The 23778-nt window shown below is 36.8% G+C and overlaps 1 protein-coding gene across 1 annotated transcript; it reads right to left on the minus strand.

The window, feature by feature from the left end:
- Window positions 1–5907: 5907 nt before the first annotated feature.
- Window positions 5908–20097, minus strand: LOC18436667 (putative alkaline/neutral invertase D). Its single transcript, XM_006846893.4, has 5 exons — window positions 19953–20097; window positions 18658–19110; window positions 15191–15622; window positions 12200–12758; window positions 5908–6447 (listed from the first exon to the last, which is right to left on the minus strand). Exons 2-5 carry the CDS (start codon window positions 19069–19071, stop codon window positions 6152–6154), a joined length of 1701 nt encoding a protein of 566 aa, XP_006846956.1. The 5' UTR covers window positions 19072–19110; window positions 19953–20097; the 3' UTR covers window positions 5908–6151.
- Window positions 20098–23778: the final 3681 nt, after the last annotated feature.

Raw genomic sequence — 23778 nt, forward strand, 5'->3', positions numbered from 1 at the left:
TCTCTATCTCTCCCTCTGCACAGGGGTACCGATGTGGGCATACCCTTTTTAGCGGGGGTCGTCGAGGTTCTTGTGACCACTCTATCTCTCTTCTCTCACAGGGGCAATGACGTGGGCCTACTCTTTTTGGCGGGCTTCGTTGTCGTCCCTATATTCTCTCTTCTTCTTTCTCTCTTTCTTTTCTCTCTTTTCACTGACGGCAGTCAAGCCGCCATCTGTGTTCTTTTTCTCTCTCTCTTCTTCATTGTCGTCACTGTTCTTTCTCTCTCCTTTCTTCACCACCGTCTAGGTTCTCTCTCTCCTTTCTTCACAGACAGCAGGCAAGTCGCCGTATGTATCTTCTCTCTCTCCCGTCACAGATGGCAGGCAAGTCACCGTCGGTGTTCTCTCTCTCTCCCTTCTTTCAAGACGGCAATCAAGCCGTTGTCTATGTTCTCTCTCTTTCTCCCTCCTTCACCGACGGTAAGATGTCGTCTGTATTCTCTCTCTCTCTCTCCCTTCTTCATAGACGACAGCTATTCCTAACTTCTTTCCTCTTTTTCTCTCTTCGTTCATCTTTATGCTCCCCCTTCTTTCCTTCATCTCCCCTCTTCTTTTTTCCTCTCTTTCTTGATAATCTCTCACTCTCTCTCTTCTTACAAGGGCAACAACGTGGGCTTACCCTTTTTGGCGGGCGTCGTTGCTGTCTTTGTATCATCTCCCTCTTTCCCTCTTCTTTTCTTTTCTTTCCTTTCACAGACAGCATGTAAGCCGCCATCTGTGTTACTTCTCTCTCTTCCCTTTTCACAGACAGTAGTAAGCCACCATCTATGATCTTTCTCTCTCTTTCCTCTTCGCAAATGGCAGTAAGCCGTCGTCTGTGTATTTCCCTCCCTCTTTTTCTCTCTCTATTATCTTCTTTCCCTTTCTCATTCTTCTAATGAATTTTCTCTATTTAAGTCTTGTATTCTCTCACCCCTGTATTGTAAAAATATGTATTGACAATCCTTTGTCAAGCTTGATCATATTATTTTCTATTTTCCTTTGAGTACACACACGTGTGCTCTCACCCTATGACAATGTGGAGTCTTCAGACCCACTTGTCTTTTATTTTAATGTGTGTGTGTGATTGCAGGAAAAGAAGAAATAGCCTAAAGGAGGCGATTTCGAACCGGTCATAAGTCCGGAGGGCACTCCAACGTGATCTAAGAGGGTGCCCATGAGAGTTAGCCCGAGTGCATCATGGACCCAGGTGAGGTAAGTCTCACCTCACACCCTAGTTCCTCTCTCACCGGATGGTAATCTTGCCCGTGTCCTCTCGACACGATTCACGAGAGAACGGTCTCAAGTCTTAGGTCCATATCGAACCTAGAGCCAAGTCATCAGGTCACCCCGACTCGAGGGCAAGATCGAGGCATCTAACCACCCATACCCATACCCATACCCGACACTAGCCATGAGGGGGTTTGGAAATAGTTAAACGTCTCGATGCCTCTGCTTTTATCGAGCTCGACCCACTTATTTCTTTTCATTCCCATCGATGTGAGACTAATCTAATCTTCATGTTTATACATATTCGCCTCCCTTTCTCTAATTAGATTTTTTTTAAAAGCCCCATGCATCGAAAGTTTTTGAATGCCCCACGCTGCCAGCCTGCCACGCCTCATACCTTAATTCTTCTCTCACCGGATGGTAATCCTGCCCGTGTCCTCCCGACACGGTTCACGAGAGAACGGTCTCAGGTCCTAGGTCCATATCGAACGTAGAGCCAAGTCATCAGGTCACCCCCGACCCGAGGGCAAGATTGAGGCATCTAACCACCCATACCCATACTCATACCCATACCTAACACTAGCCCTGAGGGGGTTTGGAAATAGTTAAACGTCCCGATGCCTCTGCTTTTATAGAGCTCGACCCAATTATTTCTTTTCATTCCCATCGATGTGAGACTAATCTAAGCTTCCTGTTTATACACATTCGCCTCCCTTTCTCTATTTAGATTTTTTTTTGAAAGCCCCATGCATCGAAATTTTTTGAATGCCCCACGCTGCCAGCCTGCCACGCACAACTCCTTACGTGTGGGCCCCATGCTGCCAGCTAGCCATGCTTTTAAAGCATTACGTTATGTGAAGGTGTGAAGGCACAGTTTAAACCATCCCCCACATTATGTGAAACCGTGAAGGCACCAGCCTGCCATGTGCTTTACAAAATTCAAACTATCCCACTTTTCAATTTTCAAACCATCCCTACTATACTAGGGGTGTAACCGTGTAAGAGGGAAAAGCTAAAAGTGAGCCTAGTGGGTAGTATTTGGGATTAATCCCACATCAAAGAGATATATAAATTTCTCGGGGTGTAAGCTCTATAAAAGGGATGGGGAACTTAGGGATGGTTTAAAAAATTAAATCATATAAAATAATAAAACAAAAGCTAAATTATATATAATAAATATGGGTCCGGGTACCTGCAGGGTCGAGTACAACCATACCCGTACATGGACCTGGGACTGTTCAGGTATCATTTATTGGACTTGGACCCTACTCGCGGGTCCAAAACTTGGACCCATACCCGGACCCATGTCGGGTAAACCCACCGGGTTTGGTTCGGGTCTGGGTCCATTGCCCAGCCGTAATGGTGGTGAAAGAAGCTATTAGAAATTTTCTTTGGAAGCATCTCTTGGATTGCTTGTTACAACCCTTTCTATCGATCTGAAATAATGGTCAATGGCAAGATATCGGGCTGCTCATCGAATTGTTCATTCAGTAATTCTAAAAACCATTTCCAACTATAACGAGTCTTCTCCTCAACCATTGCATAAGCTATTGGGTACATACCCTTATTTGCATCTACAACAATTGCGGAAAACAAGATGCCATAGTATGGTCCGGTCATAAAGGTTCCATCTAACCATATTAGTGGCTTGCACCCATACATGAAACCATGTATACCAAGGTTGTAAGCCACATATACTCGCTGGAATCTATAGCAGTTGTCTTTCTGGATGATCATTACAGTTCCAAAGTTAGTGCTCCAGAGCTTATACAAATAGTAGGAGATGTCTGCATATGCTTTCTCAAGTGAACCATCTATCATCACCTATGCAGCCTCCTTGCCCCGTCACGCCTGCTAATAGAGAGTGTGACACCATTTTCATGTTGAATATCATTTATAATATCCCTTAGTGTTAGACCCAGCTGGTCATGCAAGCAATTCTTGATCTTTCGTGCCACCCATTCTCTTCAGACCATTGGTTGATGAACCCTACCTATTGCATTGTGACATGAGTGAACATTATAAACCTCTTCACCCTAAAGTATTTCATTTTATCAACTTTAGAACAATGAACTCACCATGAGCATACCTCTACTACACACTTCACTCATTCACACCCATCCTCACTTTTTTTTAATCAGGGCAAAGTTCTGTCATATGGAGTAATCAACAAGATGGTTACGGTATGTGTATACACTTTCAAAATCTTGTCCTTGATGAAGTGATACTTCCTAATGGTATATTCTTGTAAAGGCTTTCTATCAGATGAACATTATTGACATCATGCTCCATCACTGTCTCATATTTAACATCTAGACCTATGATAGCACCTTCATTACCCACGAGTTGCGCACCCACAGATTCCCCAATCCTCCTGCAAACAAGAAATATTCCATTACATGGAGCTTTCAGTAAACCATAGCCTATAACACACCTACATTAAAAGTAAAAAACAAAGCAAAATACTTACCTACCTCTCATTAATGATCCATTGCCGACCATTGCAGGTCTATTTCTAGACAAATTATTTGATTGACGTGATATGTACATGTCAAGGGAAAAAGGCCTTTCCAACATACATGCGACATCACAATCATCTCTTACATCTATCGTGGACAAATGGCTGGGTAAATTGGGATCATGATACTTAATTGTCATGGTTCCATGATCATACTACATTAAATTCCTCACAACACTTTGAAGCTGGACAAGGGAAGGGTTTCGCAGAAAGAATGCCACCTTCACCTTTCCTCCATCATTGAAAGATGCCCATCATTTGAGTTTCGCTTTAGACATCTATCAAAACATAGGGTCAATTTTACTCTCCCATGACCCATTGTTAGCCCCTAGCAAATGTGACTAAACAGTAAATGAGACAAATACACAATAAAACGAAGCAAAAATAAAGAAAATGAACGTTATAAATAGAAAGTAGCAATTTATTACTTTCACGTTACCAAGATACATAAGTCATTACCACATACATTACATCTTGCAAACTACTCATAATTGCAATATCTCAGTTCAAAAACATAACATTTACCCAAAAACAGATTCAAAAACATGATGAGTCCATTGTAATACAACTTACATCCATGTAAACGACTATAACACATGAATGAGAAAAAATAATCTGAAAAAAAATTGAACATAATTCAAGTTGATGTTCAACAAAAGAAAAAATAAAATTTAGATGGCAATCTATGATTTTCATTCTTCATAATTGCTATCTAGTAAACCAGCATAACTCCATTTTGCCCATGGACAAGTGAACAAGAATAGATCTGGGCATTGCAAAATTTTTGGAAAGTAAAAGTACTACCAAGTAGGTATGTAAACCCAAAAAAAAAAAATTACTACCAACCACACTCAGAAAACACCCTAATCATGGACTAAATTTTACACAGATTCTCTCGATGATAAAATTTTGTATCAAAATCAAAAAAAACACAATGCAAAAGGAACCAAAATTAAGTAAAAATTAATGAAATGTGCAATTTTAAACAGCGTCTCAAGGGAATTTTACAGATAAATAATATGAATTTGTGAATATAAAGAATAAAAAGTGATCCACTACCTTGATCTTTTCCAGGGCTTTTACAAAGCCATGAAATGTGTGATGGTGGTGGATCTATGCGTGGGAGCAGTAGAGAGAGTGTATATGAGAGAAAAAGAACCCCACAAAATTGGTGTATATGGAGGTTTCACACAACACCACGGACCTCCATAGCCGTGGCACGTTTTGGCCCCAAAAAAATACCCTACGACGTTCCCTTGGCACCAAAAACTGGGGAAAAACTTGGTTTCGGATCTCTACCCTGCACCAGGGCTGTCAAGTCCGTGGCGTACACCATAGATTTAATAGGTTCGTTACAGGGGGAGGGGGGGGGCGGGGGGGTAAAATCATCTTTTACAAAAAATTAATTATTTGTGGGTATGGATGTATTAAACAATAAATAAAAGTAAGTTACAAGGGGTAAAAACATCTTTTACAAAAAAATAATTATTTGTGAGTACGGAAGTATTAAACAAGAAATAAAAGTAAGTTTGAACTTTAGGCAACTATGGGGATACATTTGATATGTCCCTTAATTTAAAAGATGCACCAAATTTACACTGCTTTTGTCATGGAAGCCAAAAACCTCACGATATATTTGGTGAGTGAGGACATAAGTTTGATTAAAAAGACGAGGCATATGAAGTGGAAAACCAGTTCCCATACAAGGTCTTATATTCGTTGGATGGAGCGATCTTTTTTAGCAAAAGTACAAAGTCCCTGCGTAGTAATTTAACCAAGAGAGGGTAAGAGTTTGTATTACGTACTGCTAAGCACTGTGTGACACATGTTGAGACAATTTTGGACTTGATTTCCATCAAGTATTCATGTTGCTGTGAATAAAACTGAAGAATGAAATTTGATTATGCTATAATTACCGAGCCAAAGTATACCAGAAATATGAACCATGCAATGGGAGAATAGAAGCGGCGGTTTAACACCAAACTTTACATGGTAGTGTTGCATGGTTTTAAAGTGCAGTTTCCACAAGATTTTAGCTGTACATGGTTTGTATAGTGAGACCTCACATCACTAAGGCCCAAAATTTTCCGATTTTCAAAACCCAAACCCCTAACCAAGAAAGAATTACCTGCTAAATGGGAATGAATGAATGAATTTGAAGATTCCAGAGCAATTCAATAATACAGCATTTATTCGAGCTGCCGCACTCAATAATGTACAGAAACACATTTAAATGAGGAGCCTCACAATGCATAAGCCTCTCTTGCAGCGCTCCTCCAACCCCTCAAAAAATCCACAAAAGAATGTGAGCCACATGTGATTTCTTGAATGTTCCTCTCCTCTTCTCTTTCAATCTTTATCCCTTACAATCATTCAAGTCCTTTAGAATGTCCAAGAAGCTGATCTCTTGATAAAAGTCTTCGTCTGCCTGTCCTCTTCCAGAGAAATCATTCCCAAATGAGAAGGGTCTTCAAGCATCATTTTCGACACCAGATAACCAGCAATCGACCATGTTTGGAACTTGCGAGCTTGTTTACCGATGAACCTACCAAGCGTACCATCATAATATTCGGGCCAGTTATCTTTGGCTAACCTGCTTTCTGTGAGTTCAATGGCCCTGCGTGCAATCTGGGGTCGGCCGGTCTTTATACAGGCAGCAGTAAGCAACCACAATAAAACTGAAATCAAACCCAGAAAAGATCACAGGTTCAATATCATTCTCTATAGCAGGATGCATTGAGAAAGTCAAAATCGGGCCTATACAACTAAATATTTCAGCAAGGTAGAACCATTCCAACTTTAACAAGTCTAGAATAATTACGGTATTAATATTGAACTTGGCACATGGTTTTAGAGGAGAACATCAAAGAATGTGCACTAAAGCTAGGTTCAATATCAGTTACAGAAATGTTAACGGAAAAAAGTATTGAGGGAAAAATACACAAAAGCTAGAAAAGCCATATGCCGATCGATTAGTAAATATGTGAAAGGCTTCCACATACTAAGACTGGATAGAAATATATGAACACCCTTATGCGATTGAAATAGAAGTCCGAAACAACCTACTATAACAACAGCTATATACGTCATAACTAATTCTATACATTAATCACAAGCATGGAACGACTAACAGCATTCCCTTCATTTGAGACCAGTAATGTCCAGAGAGAAGAGTGGATGATGATACGAGGAAGGGAAGCAGACAAAATCATGCAGAAGATGCTCGCCAAGTGTGATAATCATCTCAGATGTTTCATATGAGAGATTCCAACAATTTCACAGGCATCTACAGCTGATTGTGCCTTCTTGGCAGTTCAACTTTCAAAGGGTTAATCAAGAAGAGATGGTCTTGACTCTCCAACACGTCAACTATAGGTCCATCATTGCTGATAAATGCAAGGCAACATAGTCAAAGGTAACCGGTTTCTGGGAATGGTGCTGAATCTCACAAACCATCTAAACAAAATCAAATAGAAGGGGCCCCTATCCCTTCATGTTTCAGATTGAGCAATCAAGTCACGGCAGTATTCTTTTCTGTACCATGTGACTCGAGCAACTGTCCACTTTTAAATGTTCCACTGTGTGTCAATACAATTCCTGAGGGACTTAGAGAGGGCTACAATAGTATTTCCCTATGGTTGCCAATGTTTGAAAAAGAAACTGCATCCAAGGCATTTATTTCAGGAGAATAATATGGAGCAGACACCGTTTTACTAAAAAGAGCAACTTTCCTGGAGACTTCATGAGGAATAAGCATAAGATGCCAGCTATAGACATAATGAGCATCAAACAAGTCCCAAGAACAGAGAGAAAGGGTTGGACAATATGCAATGAGGAATGTGCCCACTGCTGCAAGCATTTAGAGATCCTTGAATTCAAAGAGACAGAGAAGGATGAATACACATCTCAGTCAACCTGATACCCAAGACATCACATACTTAAACGCTAGTAGTTTGGTGATCGGGGTTCTCAAATAGCTAGTTGAAGTCCTTTTTATAAGACTAAGAAGGTTTCAAGATCTAGTATTCCCCCTCAATGAGCCTAATAAAAGCCAAACAGATACTAGCCCATGCATCAGTTACCCATGAGTCCTAAATCCAACACATAGGTAGGGAACAAGAGGATTAGTGGCGGTGTTTTAAAATGCGGCCGCATAGCGCTTTATGCAACCTCAACATGCGCTAAAAAAATTGGGTGAAGTATGGCCTAACACTAGAACACAAAAGAAAAAAGGTGGGTCCAGTCGCGTATCAATTCTAGAGGTCAAGGAGGAGGCCGACTCAAAGGAGACTGAGGAAGACGTAGTAAATATGGAGGCGACCGAGGATGATATTCATGATGATGATGCCTCTATATCCTCGCACTCAGATGTTAGAGATGTACATGCACATGGAGACTCCCTGGATGACTTGTCTGATTGAGATTTGAGATTGAGACTTGAGAGCTGAGAGTTGACTAGATTATCTTTTGATTTCTATTTTCTTCAATGTTTTGGCTTGACTCTTGAGCTCTTAATAGACTTTTAGTGGTTGCATGAATCTTTGGAGTTTGCAATTACAATGATAGTTTTTGGATGTTTATGATAATATAATGTCTTCTATAAAGTTAGTTTCAAGTTTCTAGTTTCTTTCTAGTGTATTCTATCGCAGGATCCAAAGTCACTTATAACTAATAATACTGGAGTTAATGATAAATTAAATACCTACTACCACATAAATCACCTCCATATTGTTATCCATGCATTAATCTATTTTTTGAGATTTTTTTGGAATTTTTTTATTAACTGCATCGAGGTGATGTGCCCGCATATGGACCTCATTGAGCCGTAACGACCCCCCGACTGCATCGAGTCCACATCCTGCATTTCAAAACACTGATTAGTGGAGATATTCATGCCCATGCATGTTTAGAGATGAATTCTCCATCTCGATGATTAGATCTAGTAAAGGTTTCCAAAGAAGATCATCGTCATCATCCAAGCTATGTACCAACTATTTGGGATCAGCTACACGAATCTTGTTTTACCCATAGTTTCCCGAATCTCTCTGCCAAGGTCACGATTCCGGTTCAGAATCCCAATTCGGCGATTCCAATAAAGAATCTTCACAAAAACCATTTCCTAGAACTTAGGAATCTAATTTCATACCTTTTTAGGAATCGCAATCTCATTATTTGTGGAATCTCAGACCCAAATTTCTCATATCTCGATCCCAACATTTATTGAATCTTGATTCCACGTCTGTTTATGCCTAATTCCACATGTGATCAATCTTGATTCATTATGGTTTTGAATCTAGAATCTACAACATAGGAGCAGGGAACTGCGATTCAATCAACATGGAATTTTTCTTTGCCGTCCATAAGATATTTGTTTGATGTCAAAATTTCTCTATACCCACATGTTATTTTTTAATTCATGCAATAATATATCCACACGTGTGCTTGATCTTTTAGACTGAATTTTTACCCCACCATAATGGCATAATGTAAATGCAAGGAAAAAAATAATAATAAAATAAAATAAATAAATAAACAATTCGAAGTACATAATGTTCAATTTCTTGAATGGTTACCACTTTTTAAATGTAATTAGAGTAGAAATGTTTATTCGATTAGAATGCTCCTAATACTGTGAATGCTTCTAATAGTACTAGGACTGGCTCGAATGACATTTCTAATACTGCTAAGATGGACTGCCTTTTCTTTCAAGTACAATGGTAACTACAACACATACAATAAATGTCATGGCTTAGAGAAAATAGTATTTTTTCTATATAATAATGAAGTCAATATCACAATTTAGAAATACATGAGATAACATTTGTATCTTTTGTAGATAATTTCCATAGTGAACTACTTAACCCTAAGTTCAATAATCAATACATTGACTTCAAATCTGAGGAACCCTTCTACAAATATATTCAAAGACATTTGATATCGATTTCTTAAATAGCTTCTAAGTACATTTCTGATAGTGCTAGGATGGACTGCCTTTTCTTTCAAGTACAATTGGTAACTACAACACATACAATAAATGCCATGGCTCAGAGAAAATCGTATTTTTTCTGTATAATAATGAAGTCAATATCACAATTTAGAAATACATGAGATAACATTTGTATCTTTGTAGATAATTTCCGTAGTGAACTACTTAAACCTAAGTTCAATAATCAATACATTGAATTCAAATCTGAGGAACCCTTCTACAAGTATATTCAAAGACATTTGATATCGATTTCTTAAATAGATTCTGAGTACATTTCTAATAGTGCTAGGATGGACTGCCTTTTCTTTCAAATACAATTGGTAACCACAACACATACAATAAATGCCATGGCTCAGAGAAAATCGTATTTTTTTTGTATAATAATGAAGTCAATATCACAATTTAGAAATACGTGAGATAACATTTGTATCTTTTGTAGATAATTTCCGTAGTGAACTACTTAACCCTAAGTTCAATAATCAATATATTGACTTCAAATCTGAGGAACCCCTCTACAAGTATATTCAAAGATATTTGATATCAATTTCTTAAATAGATTCTAAGTCAATAAAGCGCGAGATGTCGTTGATATAGGAAACTTGTTTCTATGGGGCTTCGTAGTTAACTCCATAGAGTCACAAATCTCGATTGCCTATTGGGATCAAACTCGATTCTAAACTAATATGATTCTCAATTCCAAACTGGCATGAATCTCAGTTCCACATACATCGAAAACTAGATTACAAATATGTCAGAACCTCGATTCCAAACTGGTGCAAATATCGATTCCAAACTGGTGCAAATATCGATTCCACATAAGTTGGAAACTCGATTCCTAAGATTTCAGAATCTAGATTCCAAGAAGTTCAAAATCTTGATTCCATATGTGGCGAAATCTCGATTCCATTTTTGTTAATTCTTGATTCCCAAAAAATAGGAATCTGGCTCCCCGTGATGCCCATTGTAAAGATGTCGATTCTAAAAACATGAATCTTCTAGCCAGCCACGATTCCAATTCTTAAAGCGATTCAAGTTCCCAAGTGTTTCCAACAACTATGGTTTTGCCATCCACTCTATTAAGGGTCATACCCTCAGTCAGACATTTTCTCACTACTTTCATCCATATCCTTTTAGGCCCTCCCCTTGCCTATTTAGAGCCATCCAATTGAACCAAATTGCCTCCTAACCAATAATGTTCAAGGTCAATGCTGCACATGGCCAACCCACCTAAGTCACTTTCCCTCATCTTATGGTCTATTAGAGCCATCTGTAAGCTCCCTCGGATGTGTTCATTCCTAATTCTATCCTTTCTTGTCTTTCCACTCATCCATCTCAACAGAATTCCAAAGAAGATCTGAGAAAATATTTGTTCCAACACCCCCTGAACGATATAAAAACAAAATTGTAGACTTCCCTAAAATGAGATGTTACAAAAACAATATCTTAATAAAATCAGATTGGGGCAGAAGCAATATATCTTAATAACTGATTCACAGTGTTAAACAGGGCAGACTGCTTCAAAGGAGTCCAACCATATAGCTGAACCATGAAGTTGAATTACCGGGAGCATGTGGAAATCATATTAAATCTAGTTGCAGGGATCATTTGGTGTTCAGACAGTTCCACATAGAAAGTTAAATAATAAAAGAAGTTCACAAATATTGCTAAAAGAATTTCATTTCCGAGAAGTCAACCAATAAAAATCAACTCGAAACACTCTATGTCAAAGCCTGAAGTGCCAAGAGCAACAACTTTCACCAATGGAGTATAGAGGCCTATGAAAAAATACTGGTTAGAAAGCTTCAAGTATCCAATTCTAATCAATAAAAGCATCAGCATGTTAGACATGTATCAATGCGTTTGACAATCTTTCACTGAATATCAATTTATTCGACAATCTTTCATACAATAAAATTGCCTTAGCACCCATGAACAAGACCTACAAACATTTATTAGAAAAGATGGAGTTATTTTATCTAATCAATTTATGTTATACCACAGAAATAAGCTAGCAGATAGTCATGGTTTTACCCAGCCATGTGTTTTATTAAGCAAATGCAAAGAAGAGGAAAACTAATTGACTGATTACAAAACATCACAAACTTATCTGGTCAAAGCCCATAAAACAAGACAGGGCAACATTAGGTAGAACATATGAGGGTAATGAAAGTGTGTTACATTATCTATATAAAAAATACATAAATAAAGTGAAATACTATAGATTTAACCTACTACCAAGTTTGAAAACTGATGTCTGAACCATATTTAGTGGACTTGGTACAACATGAACTATTCCTTGTCGTCTTCCATTACATTTTCAATAAAGTGCCTCAGAATAAAAGTCCATTCCCATGCAAGTAATGGTCATATAAGTTGCAAATGACACCTTTTTCCAAAAGAAAACAGATAACACAGTAATGCAAAAGAATCAATGATAGTCCCACCTGGCCATGATCCACCATTATGGTAGCTCCATCTGGTATTTTTTGGGTCACAACCTGTTATAATCCGCCATTCATGGCTCTCTAATGCGGGATACGTTATTTTCAGGGGCATTTCTCCAACCAGTTCCTCCCATCGCTCTTCTATAAGATCCATAATAGCCATAGACTGTTCTGGTGTTGCGAGAGATGATAGAATTGCAACACAATTACCAAGGCAAAACCAACGAAAGTCCATTCTTGCAGGACTCACATTTCCAATGAAGTAACCTCCACGCATTGACATGAAGTCAAAAACCCAATCCGGAATTGAGTCAGGAATAACATTGAACTTGTTGACTGCTGTATGTGAGTATTCCTCAGTTTTATAGCGGTATATACCGTTTAGTTGCTGAAAATCAAGCCAGAAATAACTCCGTATGTGATAACTTAGGGCATGCAGACGCTTCACAATTCGTTCCACAAACTCTTTCCCTTCTTGATCTTGCTTAAGTAATACCAAAGCACACCTCAGTGCCATAAAAAAAAGTGCTTGAATTTCAATGGGATAGCCATAAATACCCTGCAATAGGAGGGATGTTATCAATAGGTAGATTAAGATGCACTACGTTATTACCTTAAAAAGAACACAAAATTCCAAATGATAAATACCAAGTAGCTCATAAGTAGCTTAGTTTGTCCGCTCACTATGTTATTACCTTAAAAAGAACACCACAATTCCAAATGATAAATACCAAGTTGCTCATAAGTAGCTTAGTTTGTCCTCTCAGCAGTAACTCCATAATCAAGAATATAAGAGTGAGAGAAAGTAGAAATACATAAAAGGGTCTCCCCTTTAAATGTTGAAGACAGTTATTTACATACATATTAAAGTTGAATATGCCTTAATGTGTTGAAAATCCAAGAAACTTAGAAGAAGAAAGGATTCCCATTTGTTTAGATGAACAATGATGAATCGTTGAAAGAGGAAAAATATGCCTTAATGTGTTGAAAATTCAAGAACCTTTGAAGAAGAGAGGATTCCCATTTGTTTTGGATGAACAACGCTGAATAGTTGAATACCATTAAGAGAATCAGATACGAGGAAAAGACAGCTTACACTTGGAGGCTGATGATGTTTTCAAGGAAATAATTGGCACATGTAATTCTCATAATGCTACAACGAGGAACATTTAGGGGGACGCGAACAGAGAAGCGAACACCCTTATAGTACTATTGGGATAATAAACACGAATTTTCTTGTTGAAGATTCAAGGAGTCTCTGAGATGCCAACTTGACATCTCTTGGCCCATTTTATACTTGATGTTACTTCAATCTGTATCTGTTATATCTTTCTTCTTTTTTCCTTTTAAATGTTTGTACCTATTACGTATGTTTTAAAGTTCTTTTAGTGATATAAAGAATCTCATTAAGAGAATGAGGTGGAGCCACCATATATCCTAAGACAGGAACCAGCAACAATCTACCATTGTGTAAGTCATCATTATCCATTTTTTTGAGGAAACTCATCATTATCCATTACGAGAAAGAAAAATGGACAGTTATAAAGCTCCTTTTAAGGACCAATAATGTCATCTGTTACTCTTCCTAATGAAAGCCTACAAGAGAAGATGTGAACTGGTAACTACACCCTTAAGAATGTAAAATGAAGAAAGAGGGATACAAGGTGCAACGCAATCAAAAGAGATCAGGCCCAAAGATTTTAAATGCCTTAAAGACAAGCTACAAGGACTACCTTGAATTTTCCAAAGGACTTTCCTTTTAAAAGTAAATTTTCCAAAGGACTTGCACAATGACAGAGGGACAAAGAAATAAGCATTAGAAATTTTTACAATAGACAGGGAAATAAAGCAATTGAGAAGTTAAAGTAAGCGAAATTTGCTTTATGTCAGTGAATTTAACGACTGCTACTGTGAATTTTAGCTACTGCTACAGCATTACAACTGCTTTTCTAAGTGAATGGAATCTTGATGAAGTGTCATTTTTTCTATCTTCGTTTTGAAAAGTAATGTGCTTCTATATTTTAATAACTATTGATATGCTCATTCAATACATGTCCTCAGGTTGTTTACAGACATATATGCATGCATCACAGACACATCATTCAGTTCTTTTTAATGAACTGAAAGGAATTCACATGTAGACCAACACCAAACACAGAATTTTGATGTAATTTACAGGTGATGCCACATTATAAATAGTAAATGCCACCAGTATCCATAATCAAAGAATAAAGTACAAAAAGCATCCTTAGTTCCAGCATGTCATGCAAAGAAAGCTAACATGCACAAACAATATAACTTAACCAAGCTATGTCCCAAATGATTGTGTTAACTGATCATGTCTAATTTATAATTGACATTCCAAATTCTGAAAAAATAAATAAATGAATAAATAAGGTTATTAATGTTGAAAACACAGTTTTCATTCTAATTCTTGCTCTTCTCACTATGAGTGCGGTTAAAAGGCGAAGTTCCAAGAATAATAAAGGCATGCTTGTTTTGGCGGAACGTTTGAGTAGTGGAAGACCCAAATTCCACCAAAACATCTCCAGTGTTTGTTGCGGGAGCATGGAAGCCACAAAACGGAAGTGCGCATTCTACACTCAACGTCAAAAGATGTTATTTTAGGAAGAGGTAGCTTCCATGCTTTATTTTAGGAAGGGGCAGCTTCCATGCTAACTTCCATGATATGTGGAAGAGGGGCTACCATAGGCCCCTCTTCCACGCATCAAGCATGCCCTAAGGTGCGTTTGAACTGACCACTAAATGGTAATTCTACTATTTCTTCAACCCAGTTGTGCAGGAACGTTTTTCTGCCTTATTCTAAAATTGTGGTAGGAAGAATAGCCCTGGGGCGTCCATCCAAACTCACCCTATATCTAGAAAAGTAGAAGAAGATTAGAGCTTAACTACCAAGTGGAAAAGTTACATCTAACCATAGCATGTGCAACAAATTAGCCATAAAAGAAACTAACAGGCTGTTTAGCTTACCATCCTACGATCAATCATCGAACATCCATCAGCACAAAGAAGGGTGGGAAATGTGTCGAATCCCTCAGAGAGACATAGCGTCAGTATAAGCCTCATCCCCTTTTGACACTGAGGTGTTTCTGCCAGTGACAAGTCCCCCGTAGATTTTGTATATGCACGGAGCAAGATAATCCACCAGAATCCAGAATCCACGGGAGCCACCCTTCCAATTGCACTCTCACCAAAATCAGCTACTAGTGTATCAGTGTTGCGAACAGGGTCATGATGGACTTTGAAACTAGCTGGTAATACTCCTTCTCCCAACTTGAAACGATCTATTTTTTTCTCCCATGCTTGAAGACGGAGAGTTTTCAACAGGAAATCCTTGACTATTTCATGTTCGCCATTAATCAAAAAGGCCAATGCACTTGGGACAAAATCCCTAACAAACACCTAATCAAAATAAAGATCAGGACGGAATCAGCAATCATTCAAGTTATTAGGATATAAAGAATTCAACAACAAGACAAAAATAAGATTGTCATGCCAAAAAATATAGATAAGAATTTAGTGGAGTACATAACTACATTGCATAGTTTAGAAATAAAATTAGTTCCCTTTATTTGTACAATTCATTATTAATATAGGCAGTTGATATCAATATAAACATCATCATCATCAAAGCTTTATCCCAACTATTTAGGGTTGGCTACACGAATCATGTTCCGCCATCTACTTTGTCAAGGGCCATACCATCAGTAAGATGCGCGTTGCATATGGAAACGCCCTACCATGAGCACATAACGGCGATTTGGAATTCATGAAAAGTTGCAGCAAAGTTTTGCATTGGCAGCCTACTAACACAACCCTCCGCCATTACCAGGGCTTGGAACTAGCATGATCGGAAGGGGCCAGCCACGGCAAAGTCTTGGTATCAATATAAACATTGAAATAAATTTCTACTGACCAGCGCAATAAAACAAATGAGAGAGTTGTAGCTACCTCCTCCAATGCACTACAAAAAGGCAAATTCAACTAGAAAGTAGAAACAAATGAACCCAATCTTTTGCCGAGTAGCACATCCTCCAGAATAGTGCTCAAGATGCTAGCAAAGTATTTAGAAGCGAGAAAGCCAGCTCAGAAATACAAAAATTTTGACACAGATATCCGACATGAAAGAGGAACATGAGGACCTAAAAGCATATATTTGTGTCTGTGAGTGTGTTAAAGAATTAAACTTCTCAAAAAGAAAAACAATTATAATTAAATAAGCTTTCCCATGCATCAAATCCTTGATGGAGAAGTGTGGCTCCCTAAATTTTGGATGCGAAATCAAGGTCAATAATGTAACTTGTTATTAGGAGGGAAAGCCAACTCATGTTTCACAAAGAGGAAAGAGAGAGTAAACATAAAATGTTAACTCAATGAACTGAAAGAAACAATAAATAACACAAAATACAAAGAAAGAATGAAATAAGATTTTTGATGCCCAGAAAACTATTTCAATTTGAATGTCTCAAAGGTGAACAGGTCTTAATTCCCCTGTCATGCTAGAAAATTAAACATTGTTTAGCATCAAGGCAGATAAACCAAAACCATTGTAGCTGATGCAAAGCAAAGAGCAGAATCATAGGCATGTTTAGTATAAATAATTAATAGGACAATAAAAATATTCCAGGGATCTTAAAATAAGAAAGAGAGGAGAATAGCTTTTATGATTACTAAGGTTTAACAACTTTTGATGATATTTGATCGTTTTATAATTATATTTTTCTCATTCAATAGTTTTATAATTATATTTTTCTCATTCAATAGAAGTCTTCAGCTAACTTTCTAGAGGAAAGATGCTAAAGCCATAAAATTTTAAGCCTGTTAATAGTTTGAAACTTAGCAGAACATTTAGGTACTGACCCTAGGGGCGGCAGCTAATGCCTAAAATCACATCATATCATGCATTATAGATGTGCTAGCCTGTCATGATGCTTCAAATATCTAATATCACAAACATCTTTTTTTTGTTTTGGATGAAGTACAACTGTCCAAGCATGCAAATAGCTCGTGAACATCCACAAATGTCAACAGCACAGATGCATTACAGCTAAAATTATGAAAGCTGCTGCCTCATTTTATACAACTTAACACCAGAATACCAGATACCCCCACACAAACATTGTAAGTCAAATATTGACCTCTCCTACCAATTCTGTGACCAAAAATATCTATGCGCTCCTGTTAAGGATGAAATAGCAGGGCTCTCGCCCTTCTCAATCAATTTTATGCTTTGTAAATGGCTTAGTGGTTATTCTATATATCACCAACCCATCAACTTGGTTACATGTATCCTGTGGTGGGGGATTCACCTATTGCCCATTGCTTGGACACTAAGCAATGCCCAGCTCTTCTGGGGATACATTAACATTGTGAATGTGGATTGAGGTAGAAAGGAATAACTAGAAGAGGAATAAGTAGATAAATCACCCAAAAACTATTATATTTAATAATTTCTTTTGGAAATCAACTTGAAAAAAAAAAAAAATTTCAAAACTCAAAAGATTTCACTACTACGCTGCTCTAAACACCAATCATAGATTTGAATTGCAAAGTCCATTATAATTGCAAAGAAATAAAAAGCTTTTCTTTTGCACATCAATTACAGCTTATTCTTTTTTCATTTTACTCTCGAGATTTATTGTAGAAGGAAAGGAAAATGGGGTTGAAAGATCTAGGATGAAAACAAACAACCCAGAACTTTTCCATGTCAGGTTGATGCCATAGAGACCAACTTCACCTTCCAATAGGATGCCCTTAGCCTTTTGGTCAGGCCCTAAACCCTGGATCCCACTTTTTAAAAACTGATATCATTAATTAGTTACTCAAAACAAATAAGACAATATCAAAGGATAAATGTCAGCAAGACACTTTTGAAACTTCAAAATTCCTTCATTATGTACAACTTGTCACCAATAAAGGTTATAAACAAACTGAAGCATATGGGTTCCAACATATTTCAGACACAAGTTTGAGACATGAAGTAAACTCGAGAGGTTGTCTATGCAATATTGCCTAGAACCACATATGTCAGAGTAATTAAAAACATTTTAAACACGCATTAAGTATAGACTTTTCTTTTCTTATTTTCTCTTTTGATAACTCACTAACTATTAAGTATATATCATAAACAAGAAAGCAAATCCAGATATGAGATGAGCAAAAAAAACTAAAACAAAGATATAGACCAAAAGGGAAAAATAATTATGGGTGCCCTTTTTGTGAAAAACGAGAAGAAAGAGCAGCATCAGGCAAAGGAATAAAATTAAAAAACTCCAGCTTATTCCACTTATAAATAATGCCCAAAGCAAAGGCATCCAACACACTCTTTGTATACATTTTCTCCCCCTTTAAAATACAAAGATATCAGAGTTCTTCCTACATGAACAGAACTAAAGAAACAAAATACATATGTGCCTTAGAAAGAGAAGAGGCACTACCTGATCGTAATTTAGCGCTCCCTCTGTGTTATCTAGTGCAGCAATGGTGCCTATCGGTTTCCCACGAAAATAAACCAGTGAACGTCGAAGCGCATCCCATGCTTCAGCAACCATTGCATGTGGTTCAAAGGAGTTACGAGCAGAAGATGCAGGAGTATTAACACCAGACCTTATGGCTGGTGAGCATAAGCTGTCGAGGTTCTCCAAGCTCCTGTTTGCCTCTGAGTTTCTGGCACCAAAGCGAGGAGACACACCGATAGATAACTCACTAAGAGACCTCTCATCAAAGGACCTCTGCCTATCTATATTTAGTGTCCTCGGCCTGTCAAGCCGTGAGAAATCGAAGTCTTCATGCTCAGATATGGTGCTCTGCGAATCTACATTTCTCAAATTTAATTCTTGAGGTCCATCCATCGCAAGAGTGAGGAGATCTCAGTCGTTGGGTTTTGGTATCTGAAATAAAGGACCAAACAGGGTCAAGAGATTGCCATTATTGGGGTTCTTGATTACAGTAAGCCAGTAAACAATTATTTCGCACCAGCTATGATTATTCTTTAGTGATAGAACAAGACAGATAGATGATAGGAAGAAATCATTATCAGAAAACAAACTGAGGGAGATAGCTAAACATTTTTATAATAACTGTGAAAAACGGTAGTTTATCAACTATCTTATCAAATCCTAAGATGTAGAGACAAAACAGTAAACATTTAATCAAATGCATGTTCCCTTTGATTCTTCAAAACCAATAAACAGAGAAACATAGGCATGTATGTCCTGGGAAAACTATCAAGATCCTTAAGGCATATAGAAGAGTTCAACCTACGCAGATGAACAGAGCACACATAGTTTCAACAAACAAAGCAGTTTCTGAACGTTTCTAAGAAGCAAAAATCTCATAACCAAACCTGCATTTTCCATTAACCTTGGAGATTCAAAGCCACTTGAATGCAGCGGATAAATTTCCTCCAAAAACACAATTCATTCAAACAATCTACGGTCGAAAAACAACTACATTACAAGACGAAAACCAGTTCAAATCCCACATTCCTCAAGATATCCTCAGCATCTACGACAGAGGTCATCCAAACACCATGGAAGATCTCAATGAAAGAAGAGAACAATAAAACACCAGAAAACAAGGAATTTTCCAGAGAGATATGAAGAAATTCCGGCCATTATAAGCACGAATATTTCGTCAACGCTTGCTTGTTAGCTCCATCTTAAAGCCACATAACAAGATCCACAGAAATAATCAGACATGGATTTAACAGAATGAAGCTGAGAGAGCTTACCTGAAATCAGAACTCTCGCTTGAAAGAGGCTATCCGAGACGGATTCCGGCAACAAACTTCAGCGAGTCGCCGGGAAAACCAGAGAGAAGAACGAGGAAGAATGGCAGAGAGAAGAGAGAGAAAGTTGACAGGAAATGAGAGAAAAAATGAGAAGCAGCATGGAGCAGATATTTATAGATGAGATCATGGGAGGAGGGGTCCCAGCTATTCCTTGATTATAGTAACCGGTTATCGCCGATTCCCGGCCCATGGTTCACAGTTTGGGCCGGTCAACAGGGCACTGTACCGTTGCTGGATATTTCCAGGGAATTTCCTGGCATTCTCTTCTTTATTACTGAATTAGTTACCGGGGGTAGATTAGTCACTTTTTATCTGTCATATTATTGCAACCCAAACATTGTTTTAAATATTCTGTTATCCATATTTACGCCAAAATAGATCATTTACTCCTTCAAGTAAAACAGCACTTGGAATTAATTTTAGGAGCCGCAAACTTTGCCCATAGGTTGACGTGGATAAAAGAATTATGTAATTGTATCCTCTATGCACGTCAAAAAAATAATATCTTGAGATTGAATGGGGACCATAGAATTTTTAGATAATCATAATCATAGCTAAGTATGAGAATACTCAACTTCAAATTTTTTTAGAATAGTCATCGGGTAATTCTTAAATATGATTCTCAAAATTTTAGATAGCAAAACTCCTCCCAAGTCTTTTGATCGAGGGGTAGAAGTAAACTATACTCAAGAAGGAGCATAATATATGTACTCTTCATATAACCCATCATGCAATATCGTACACGGGTGCATTAATAAAATTTTGTACACCACACTCATTTACTATGCTGTTTATAAATGTTAATGAGTCTCTACAAAATGGTGCTGGGGGACCATGCTGTACATTTATTCTCTATGGTGGAAGAACTATTTTGGATGATTTTTTCAATTAAATTTCCAGAATCTATCTTCAAATCTCCTGATTATTAGAAAAGCTGGATTCCGAGTTCTCAAGCACTTGAACGTCCAAAAATTACATCATGACATTATTTATTTCCTCTTAGAGGCCTTTGAAAAAAATTTCATGTTTTTTTGAGGTTGATAGAGGTTGCGTTCCAAAAAAATTGGGTTCCTAAAAGTACTCTTAGATTATGTTATATGAAATGGAGAGATTACAGGAATTACTATGCTATTAGAAAAATGGAAATTTTTACAACATTCAAGATATTTAACATTTTACCCATCTATTTTAATTTAATTTAAAAAATCTCATCAAAATTTAGATGATTTGGAGTTGGAATAGAACTAAAAAGGCAAAAGTTAAATAGTTGAAAAATGAATTGTGCTGTGATATGGGTGGGGTTTGTATAAGGTGTCAACCTTAAACAATCAAAGGTGCATTTCTAAAATATGCTTAAAGATATAGTTCAATTGCCGAACCCTCTCCTTTAGCTTGAAAATCTATTTTCAAGTCATACTATGAAATTTAAAGTTCTAAAAATAACATAGATTGGACAAATCTATAAACACTAAAAAATTTTGAAAATAGACAGTCTAGATAATATGATTCTTTAAGATGCACTATTTTTTCTATTTGAGATCCCATATTTTTAGGGAAAAAAATTATATAAGTTAGAAATAAGATGCAACTTAAAATCTCACCGAAAAAACCTCAATATGTACAGATAAAAAAAAATGATAAATTTCAAATATGAAAAAAAGTGTTTCTTGTTACAAATTATCTAAACCTTCCATTTTAAAAAAATTTGAGTATTTATAATTCCACTAGATTTGTACCATATTTGGTGCTTTAAATTTACATGGGTGAAAAGCGATTTAGATTTCTACAATGTATATTTTAATAAGATTTTGACGTGTACCTTGTGTGATTGTTTAAAGCTGACAACTTATACAAACTTCACCATTTTTTTGAATCTTTACCTCTCAAGGTCAATATGATCCATTAGAAGGTTTCCAACGTCAGAACAACTTTTTTCAGTGGAGTTTTAAAGTGCAACTACTATAGAATAAGGTTACGCCTTATATAAAACTCTGATTTTTTTTTTTTTTTTTAATGGAAAGTTCAATATTTTTTTCCTATTTTATGAAATTTCTAATTCTACTTTTATTTTTATTCTCAAGCAACTTTATCTGGTTCTCAACTATGGATATGGTGCATATTTTTTCGGGTGCTTATGGGTAGACCATAGTTAGCAAGTATGGGGTAGACAATTTCTTTTTAGAAAGATGTAAATTGAATTCACCTACCTAATATTTATCTTGACGAATGGAATGGATAATCTAGAGGTATATCACATTGAATATTTGAAATTGATATTTATAGGGAGGTCATTTTTATACTGAGTGATATATATAGAGTCAAAACATTACTCTTCACTACTAATAATTTTTTTTATATTGAGTGATATATATATATATATATATATATATATATATATATATATATATATATATATATATATATATATATATATATTTGGAGTTTTAAAACTTCTAATATTTTAAATATATCTGATTTTTTTACTCCGATTTTTTGAGCCTAGTCCGATATAGTCACGATTTTTTTATATGAAGTGTATTTGCCGATTTGTATTTTTCACCCGATTTTTTTATCCAACTTCTTAAAATAAAAATGATTAGTTTTCGATTTCATGGTGAGCCGATTTATTGATAATCCCCGACTTGCTAACTATGGAATGCCCCAAACACCAGACCATTGAGTTAGGAGATACCCTCAAGAGTTACCTAAATACCCCCATTTGGTTGGTGAGCCAGGCAATAGGCACAGGGCAAGTTCATGTCATTTTTCAGAGCTAGATAAGGCCCAAGGGTGAGAAAAATGTGCCGCACGGTCACACCAAAAAAGGCCAATTGGAATAACAGTAATAAATTTCCAAGGCCTCCATTTGATGGTTCAAAGTGGAATGTACAAGGTTTGTATACCATGCTAGCATATTAGCTACAAATAGTTTGCTCGAAGCGACGCCAACTGTGTGATGTAGACAGGGAACGGCTGAGGAGTGTTAGTCTATATTACTAAGTTTAGTATTTGGATTTCAGACAGTTTGCTTGCAACTCGCCAACCCCCTTGATGCCAATAGCAATGGTTGATGAATGACGTTCCTTCCTTAACTTTTGTCGGAGCTGAGAGTGACTACATCCCCACCGAACTACCCAAAGAAAAGAAAAAGAAAAAAAAATAAAAATATTGGTGGAGCCATGGCTCACTAGAATATCTGTAAGTGAGAACATGCACCTCCTACATGAGAGACTAAGAATGATGAGATTTTGAAAGTCATTGACAAGATTTTGAAAGTCATTGACAACTTGTGTTCTTACTATTTTAACCAATAATATCAAGGAAAATTAAGGGGAAATATCATTTAATGAGTCAAAACCCCTTAATAAATCACTAAAGATATTTTAATTCGTTTCACTTAAGTATGTCATCAAAAAGTATATTAAAAAAATATCAGCATTACTTAGTTTTAGAGTTGGGAACCTTAAACTAAAAAAGGCATTTCAGTATTTTGATAGACTCTAAATAAAAGTGTAGTTATCTTTGATTTTGGATTTGATTTGGGACTCTTGGGAGGTTAAATTACTAAAATTTCTCTTGTACAATGTTTTCAACCTTAAAGTGTAGCAATTTGGACCAACTTTTTAAGATACTTTTTTAAAAATACAGTAATGAATTGAAAATTAAACAGGAAACACTATAATATTAATTTAGATCTCATAAGGAAATGTATATAATTTTGGCACAAAGAGGTCACAACTACTATTGATCGTTAGATGTAAAATCT

The sequence above is a fragment of the Amborella trichopoda genome, chromosome 11 (assembly GCF_054954075.1).
Source record: "Amborella trichopoda isolate Santa Cruz 75 chromosome 11, AtrichopodaSantaCruz75HAP2 v2.0, whole genome shotgun sequence".
NCBI lineage: Eukaryota > Viridiplantae > Streptophyta > Magnoliopsida > Amborellales > Amborellaceae > Amborella > Amborella trichopoda.